Source organism: Terrapene carolina, unplaced genomic scaffold, assembly GCF_002925995.2.
Source record: "Terrapene carolina triunguis isolate 2854851 unplaced genomic scaffold, T_m_triunguis-2.0 Scaffold51083, whole genome shotgun sequence".
Lineage (NCBI taxonomy): Eukaryota > Metazoa > Chordata > Testudines > Emydidae > Terrapene > Terrapene triunguis.
The window spans coordinates 15636-24309 of NW_020715434.1; the positions used below are offsets into that span (position 1 = coordinate 15636).

The 8674-nt window shown below is 43.9% G+C and overlaps 1 protein-coding gene across 1 annotated transcript; it reads left to right on the forward strand.

The window, feature by feature from the left end:
* Nucleotides 1-219: 219 nt before the first annotated feature.
* Nucleotides 220-8238, forward strand: LOC115271575 (zinc finger protein 620-like; the record flags this gene model as incomplete). The annotated part of the gene is made up of 4 exons (XM_029914432.1): nt 220-554; nt 4048-4174; nt 7577-7690; nt 8098-8238. Coding segments are annotated over exons 1-4 (406 nt in total), but the record flags the coding sequence as incomplete, so codon positions are not given.
* Between the last annotated feature and the right edge of the window lie 436 nt (nt 8239-8674).

The window sequence follows — 8674 nt, forward strand, 5'->3', positions numbered from 1 at the left end:
GCTTGTGATCCACTATGACCCCCAGATCCCTTTCCACAATACTCCATCCTGGGCAGTCATTTCCCATTTTGTATGTGTGCAACTGATTGTTTCTTCCTAAGCGGTGTAGTTTGCATTTGTCCTTATTGAATTTCATCCTATTTACTTCAGACCTTTTCTCCAGTTTGTCCAGATCATTTTGAATTGTAATCCTATCCTCCAAAGCACTTGCAACCCCTCCCAGCTTGATATCCTCCGTAAACTTGATAAGTGTAACAGAGAGACTGTTGTTGGGAGGGTGTCACCATGTCTCAGAGGGTTACACCCTGGTGGGAGGGGGTGAGGCCTGTTCTGGAATAAGGTCACTCTGTGCTTTACAGTGTGGCAGAACCTAGAATGTCCATTAGCAGGGAAAAATCCTGGGGGGAATCAGCATGTGAAATGGATGAAAACCCCATCTGAATTCTCTCACATTGCCCTTCTTGTCCTGTCAGGCTACAGAATAACGTCCACGTTTGCTCCAGATCATCCCATCCCCCCGGGGGAAGGAAATGGCTGCAATGGAGCTGGCTCAGGTAAGAGATTATCACGGAGCTGGTGGTGGGCTCTGCTTGGAGGGAGAGGAGCAGTAAAGGCATAGGAAGGTGGTATCTGCTACACGTGGTGGGATGCAGGAAATAACAGGATGTGACAAACCCGCTGAGACTTGTGTAATCTAGGGTGTCATGGGTTGTCACCCCCAGGGTGCAGTCTCGGGGACTTCTGGGAACCGCTGTGCCCTCTAACCCTCAAGCTGGGCTGGTCCTTCTCACACTGCTTTGCTGGAGATTCAGTCAGCCTCTCCAGGCCCTGTTATCACCCAACACGACAGCAGGTGGTGCCATACACCCAACTAAGATACCTGAGTGCTTTACCTAAGCTACTCAAGGACAGATAGAAGACAACAGCCAGTTTCCCAGCTCCCCAACCTTGCACACTTGCTGTAGTATAAATTCAGAATTATACCATCTTATAGTGCACAGGGCTCTCTATAATGTAATCTCATTAATATAATTCACCTTCCCCTCGATATGGGAAAGATACGCACAATAAGCTTGTGCTAACCAATCTCAGATTTTCCCCAGATACTTCACTCAAAATACTTAACACTGGTTAAGATAAAGCATAAAACAAGTTTATTAACTGCAGAAAGATAGATTTTAAGTGATTATTGTTAGAAGAATAAAGGAGCAGGTTAACCCGGAGGCAGATATGAGTACAGGCTTTTTTATTGCGATACTTGTTCCCCTCGACCCAATTGTCGAGTAAGCACTGCATTAGTTACATCACACTCCTTTTATCTAAGTTAGTATGTACACGCCTACATCCATTACAACACCCCCAAAACCCTTATTAAATAATAGAAACACCCATACTGTTAGTATACCCACACCTATCTATTATTCACAGGATTACGCATGTCATACAGACATTTTTACCTTGAAAATACAGTTCTTTGCATTAATGTGTTGCTACAAATTTCCTTAATCAGCAGTTCTCAGGGGAGGGAGGAAGGGGCCATGAGCCAGGGCTTGTTTATGTAGCTGGGAAAGGAAGGGAGGGGGAGATAACATTTCTTTTACATTCTTTCACACAAAGGACATTCATTCCGACAACTAGATTTCTCATGCAGCTGCATCCTTATCAATTCTTACAAGCAACAGGGAAAGGAAAAATATGGCAACTTACTTATTAAGCAAAGAATTACTGCCTGCTTATGCCTTTGTCCCCTAATGCCATGTCAGCACATTAGCAGTTCCCAGCTCTTTTACTTAACCCTAACATATCCCAACAATTATAAGTGATAGCAAACAGATCAAAGCAGATTACTTAGCAAATAACCAAAAACTCAAACTAAGTCTAACATACTAGATGGATAGAATTTGAATTAGCAATTTCTCACCCTGACTGATGATACAAGCAGTCCACCAAGTTTCCATATACAAGCTAGAAATCCCTTTACCCTGGGACCAGCACTTCCCCCAGTTCCTCATGTCTTTGTTCCTCATGTGTTTCCAGGAGTTTGCTTGTGTGGGGAATGAGGTCAAGAGATGATGTCACACCCCACCTTATGTAGCTTTTCCACATGGCGGAACCCTTCGTTCCAAACTCAGTTCCCAGTTCAATTTGTGGAAAAATAGAGGTAACAAAATGGAGTTCAGTGTCATGTGGTCTGGTCACATGCCCTAGCATGCACTGCTGTGTCATAGTAGCCATGACTCATAGGCTGGCTGAAACATTCACAGGAAGGCTAAGCTCTTCCACGGTCCATTGTCTTTGTTGATGAGCCATCAGCGCTGTCTGGCTTCTTCACTGTTGTACCTGAAAGGCTAGTTGTGGGTGTTACCCAGAGTAAACACATTTGAAATACAGATACATAAGTCAATATTCATAACTTCAGATACAAACATGATTCATAACTTCAGATACAAATAGGATAATCCTATTTAGCAAATCATAATTTTCCCAATGATACCACACATGACGCATCTTGCACATAATGCATCATAATTATGACCTAATCCTATTATGATCATACCACTATACTGAATATGAGGTGTAGTGTCAGATAGGGCCTAATTTCAAGGCAGAAGAGTTGGGAATGGAACTGCCCCTCTTTGTGGAACAGGAAATAACCCTCCAACAAGGGCTGGGAAAACTTCCCAGACTCTGAGTGCTGGAGCCTAAATCTATTGACACTTCATAGTTACCACCACCCCCAATCTTTGTGGCAACTGCAAACTTTATCAGTGATGATTTTATATTCTCTTCTAGGTCATTGATAAGAATGTTAAATAGCACAGGGCCAAGATCCAATCCTTGCGGGAACCCGCTAGAAATAAATCCACTTGACCATGGTTCCCCATTTACAATCACAGTTTTTAATCTATTTAATGTATGCTGTGTCTATTTTGTATCGTTCTAGTTTTTTAGTCAAAATATTGTGCTGAACTAAGTCATATGCCTTACAGAAGTCTAGGTATATTACATCAATAATATTAGCTGCAACCAAAGTTTTGATCTCATCCAATAAGGATATCCAGTTAGTATGATAGGATCTATTTTCTCTAAACCTTTGTTGATGGGTACTAATTATATTACCCTCCTTTAATACTTTGTTAATAAATCCAGTATTGGCTGCTCCATTATCTTGTCCAGTATCAATGTCAGACTGACACTCTTGTAATTAGCTGGGTCATCTCTTTTACACTTTTTAAATATTGGCACAGCATTAGCTTTATTCGAGTCTTATGGAATTTCCCCAGTGTTCCAAGTCCTAATTAAAATCAACATTAACAGTCCTCCACGCTCCTCCACCAGGCCTTTTAAAACTCTTGGTTACAAGTTATCTGGACCTGCTTGTTTAAACACGTCTAATTGTAATACCTGCTGTTTAACGTCCTCGTGAGTTATTGTTGGAATGGAAAGACTGTCGGCGTCAACATCTTATGATATGAGTTACATCATCTGTTTTTCTCCAAATCCAGGAGAGAAATATTTATTGAACACTTTTACCTCTTCTGCATTATTTTTGATAATTCTGCCATTTCCATCTAGTAATTTACCACTACCATTGTTAAGATTAATTTTGTACTTAATATACTTTTAAAAACTTCCTTCTTATTTTCATTGATTGGTCATTGATTTCTTATAGCCAGTCTTCTACAATTCTGACCTTCTCACTTATATTCTTTACTATTGACTTCCCCTTTCTTCCATATATTTTATTTGGAGTGTGTTGGGATTCCTACCAGGGAGCCACCAGCAGGGTCCAGAGACAACCCCATCTCCTATATCAAGCTCTGGCTAGTAGGTATGTGAAGACCCTGCCTCCGTCTGTCAGCTGGGAGACACAAAGGTTTTCTCTTTCTACCCTCTGATGCCTCTTGGCTGCTCTAAGCAAGGTGGGGTGGGACTCTGTTAAGATGTGCCTCATGGCGCTTCCATTTACCTGGTGCTGCTGTTCCGTGAATAGCGGGATTGTAACTGGGGCAGCAGGTACTGAGTGTTGGACTCTTACTCTTTCAGGAGCCGGTGACTTTCGAGGAGGTGGCTGTGTATTTCACCAGGGAAGAGTGGGCTCTGCTGGACCTCACTCAGAGAGCCCTCTACAGGGATGTCATCCAGGAGAACTATGAAACGGTGGTCTTTCTGGGTAAGGAGTCCTGTCCCCTCAGTTATTAGAAGCTGTGGAGTCTCTAAAGAACCTGAGTAGTAATAACTTTATACCTTCATTCGTCATACAAGTTTTAACAAGTTTCCTTGCCCCCCTTTTTTTTCCTTATCTCCCACCCGTTAGAATAAGTTTGGACATGTGCCTTTTTGGTGCCGTCAGTCATTTTAAAATTGCATTTAATGTATCCTTATTGGATACATTAATAACTACAGCTTTCATGTCTTTTCCTTATTTTAAGAGGAAAATATGCCACTTGTAGAATTCTAAATGGAGTAAATAGGTCGATGACTGATGCATGGCTTGTGTAACAGTCAGATGAGCTCATCTTTTGATAGGAGAGCGTATAATGTTGCCATTCAGGACCCCACAGGTGAAGGGAGAACAGAGCCGTGCAAGGGGAAGAGAAGAGGGGGAGTAGATAATTCTGGGGTGCCAGGAAATGGTGAGAGTGTGTGCAGGGTGAGAGCTTCGAAGCAGCAGGGATAGAGGCGGTAGTGAGAGACGAGGAGGGAACACAAGAAGCCCCAAGGTGCCGGAAGGTGGTGATGGCTGAGAGTAATGGGAAGAAGGGGAGGGGAGTGTGAAGGAAGGGCACCCAGGAAGTGGGCTGGGTGGGTCAGTGGGAAGGAGGAGAAGTTTTGGGATCTACAGCTGTGGGGGATCCCAGACATTTAACCCTGAATCCCTACCCAAGTCTTATTGCTTTAGAGCCTACACTCCAGTTTTATTTCTGTTGTTTCACTTCTTTTTACATTTCCCCCCCCCAAAATATTATTATTTTAACTCTTGACCTCCCTCTCTCACTCATTACGCCCCTCCCCATATAACCTCCCCATCTCTGTGCACAGCGACCCTGGCCACCGTTCCTGCATTCCTCCCTCCCATAGCACAAATGGGCACTTTTTACACCTCTAAGATTACATATTGGGGTACAATTTGCCCTTGTACATGGCCTCTCAGGTATCAGGCCTCTAGCCAGCCCCTCTCTATGGGTAGGGACCCACATGCCTCTACTTTTTGACCAGGGTTTGAGGATTGCAGCTTGTCCTCCACTGTGTTCACTGGACTAACATCCAGTTGCTGTGCTTTGCTTTCTCTCCAAGGGCTGTGAGCAGTGTGTGTGTGCGATAGAGGCGGGAATTTTGGTGATACTTCTATGTTGCCAATACACACCTCAGTTTCCCTCTGTGATTGGTATTGCTATGATTATAAAGAGCAGGAGACATGAGGTGTTTTGTCACATAGCTGTCTTGGGGTGATATGAATGGGTCATTAAGGACAAGCTGGGACCAACCTACATCAATGGAATACCTGACAGAGACAAGGGAATAATTCTCACCTGTTCATGGGAGGATCTCAGCTTTGCTGAGTGAAGCATACAGGACTCGTTATGTTTTTGGGAGCAGGAAGAACTGGGTTTGCAGATGCAGGGAAGTGTACCGGAGCAAAGACAAATGGACAGGCAAAGTGCAAGGAAACAAAACTGTTTTTAACAGCAGCATGGCTCAAGAGCATTGGCCAATATGGACTATAGTGTCTTCTCTGCGTCTCTGTCCTAATCTAAAGACTTTCTAATGCTGTGTTTCAGTTGACTAATAAACCCTGCTGTATTTTAACAGTCTGCGCAGTGTCACAACAAAAACTTGCTGAGGTGCATTGAAGCATGAATGAGGAACAGTCTCTGAACAGGAGTGTAGTTCAGCTGGACCTGCTGGGCAGAGCTCACAGGTTGAAATAGGAGTGTTGAAGCCGGAGGCTCAGTCTCAGGTGCTGAAGCTACATGGCCTATCCTTGTGGAAGAGTGGGACCCCTTGGGGGTCTAGCGCACTCAAGGGGCACCTCCCAAGGACTGTTTAAAAGCCAGGGCATTGCACAGATCCTATGCATCCATGACAGTGTGCCAGAGGTTAAGCCTTATGGGGAAAAGATATAAAACAAGAAAAGGATCTAAATGCGTATTTACCATCACCCCCTCATCAGTCCTCTTGGGAATCCCTCATCAGTTACAAAGTGTATTAAAACCCTCCTCTAAGACTTACCTCTTGGTTATCAGGTCATGTCAGTTTTGTTAGAGGGCTTTCCCTTCACCCTCCCACTTCCCTGGTTCTTGTCACACAGACCGCAAGCAGCAAAAGACCAGAAGTCTGAAGTGCAGATAATGTGATGTTTATTCGGGTTAGTTTCCAAGCAAGCATATTCCGAAGACCTTCACACCAGTCGGGTTTATCTCTATATGCCGATAGAGTCTGTTCCACAATGTTCCATTCCCAGCTCTGATGCCACAGAGCATTTACTCCATGTCCCCCTTCCAAGCTCTGACACCACAGAGCCTTGCCTGTGTCCCTGTTCCCCATTCCCTATTCCCGTTCTCCCCTTAACAAACATGATTCCAATTTCCCTCCCCCCTCCTGTTTAACACCAGTTTATATAGTAATATTCTCAGCTATACCTTAAACAATCATTGTACTGAAATTTAACTAACCAGTCCTAACATATTGTAACATAATTCTCTAACCAATTATATCCCACTCCCCTAATTAACTTACACCTAACAAAATTATTTATACAGCATGATAGAAACAATTAGAGAACCAGACAGATTAGCAATAGAAAAGTGGGGAACATAAAGATAAAGCAATACCGAAATGAGGGTTTCACAACCACAACCATTGATAAGTGATTTCTTGCCAGACAGGATGCTATCAATTTAAGTTTTCTGTAACCATCTTAAGATCAGTTTCTTTATCTGGTGGTGATGGGCACTATCCGGACAGGATCGTCTTCCTAACAGCCCAACACCACCTTATTTCAGTGTGACTGGTTTGGGATGTGAGGATGTGACCCTACGCTTCCCAGCTTATGGCTGCCCCTGCTGCTTAGCCAAAGGCCTTAGCCTAAGAACAAGGCCTCAGACTATCCTAGTGAGAAAAGGCCCAGACACAGGCAGACTGTGATTTTGATTCTTTGTTTTTATACCCCTGTAACTAGCTAAGTGATAAAAATACAGCTAAGTTCTTAAAGTATAGGCTTTACAGGCAGGTCTGAATATATCTATATTCTAACAGTGGGTTCTACCTCTTCCCCCATTTTGTGTCTGTCTTGTCTATTTTGATTGTAAATTCTTCAGGGCATGGGCCATCTACTATTCTCTGTTTGCACTTTGCCTAGCACAATGGCGACCCAGTGTTAGTTGGTCCTTAGGCACTAAGGTAATGAATATGATTTATAATAATAATAACTCTCCTGCCACTTTGAGCCAAGGAAGCTGGCCTTGGGATGTTACTGCTTAAAAATGAGCTGGGCTTAAAACCATTTAATATTCTTTGTGAAAAGTATCCCACAAATTCCACGGACCTCCCTTGTTTTCTTTGCCTTGAGCAGGGTTTCCAGTTTCCAAACCTGAGGTGATCTCACAGCTGGAACGAGGGGAAGAGCCGTCGGTCCCAGACCTCCAGGGCTCTGAGAAAGAAGTGCTCCCGAGAGCTGCCTACACAGGTGAGGAATTGGTTAAACCAACTAAAAATCTGTCCGTGAATACACGAAACAATTGGGATGTCCTACAAAGACCTTGTGAGCTCTCCAAGTTCAGGATTGTTCCTTGCAGATATGGAATCATTAGGCAGAGGTCACTCATGGCTTCCCACCTATACTGACTGACAACTAGCAGCAGATCCCTCCCCAATGTAGCTTCCCCCAGAGTCTTCTGGTGAGATGTGGACCAAAACTGATCCCTTCCTCTCTCCTCTGGGGAAAGGTTTGGGGAAAATCAGCTCCTGATAGGTTTAATCTCTCCCGCACGTATTTTGATATGTTCATCCCTTTTTCCATTCCTGTCTCTGAGATTTCCTTTCTTTCTGGCACAGAGAGTGACCGATGTCTGGATTCTCTCTGTCTCCCATCAGGTGATGGGATGATGAGTGAGAATGAGGAGGAGAAACCCCAGCAGGAAGATGCTGAGCAAGTGGAACCACATGAAACGTTATCAGGAAGATCCAAAGGGAATGTTTCCGGGAGTTGTGCACTCCAAGAAAAAGCAAATTCTTGTGAGACTCAAGAGAGGCCAGAGGAAAACTTCAGTAGCCACTCAGATCTTATAACACGTGACAGAATCAACTTGGAAGAGACACGCTGCACATGCAATGAATGCAGGAAAAGCTTCAATCGGAGCTCTGCCCTTATCACACATGAGACAATCCACGCAGGGGAGACGCCCTACACATGCTCTGAGTGTGGGAAAAGGTTCAATAGGCGCTCAAACCTTATCAGACATCAGAGAATCCACATAGGAGAGAAACCCTACACGTGCTCTGAGTGTGGGAAACGCTTCAATCAGAGCTCACACCTTATCAGACATCAGACAATCCACACAGGTGAGAAACCTTATGGATGCTCTGAGTGTGGGAAATGCTTCATTAATAGTTCAGCCCTCATTTCACATCAGCGAATCCACACAGGAGAGAGGCCGTACACATGCTCTGA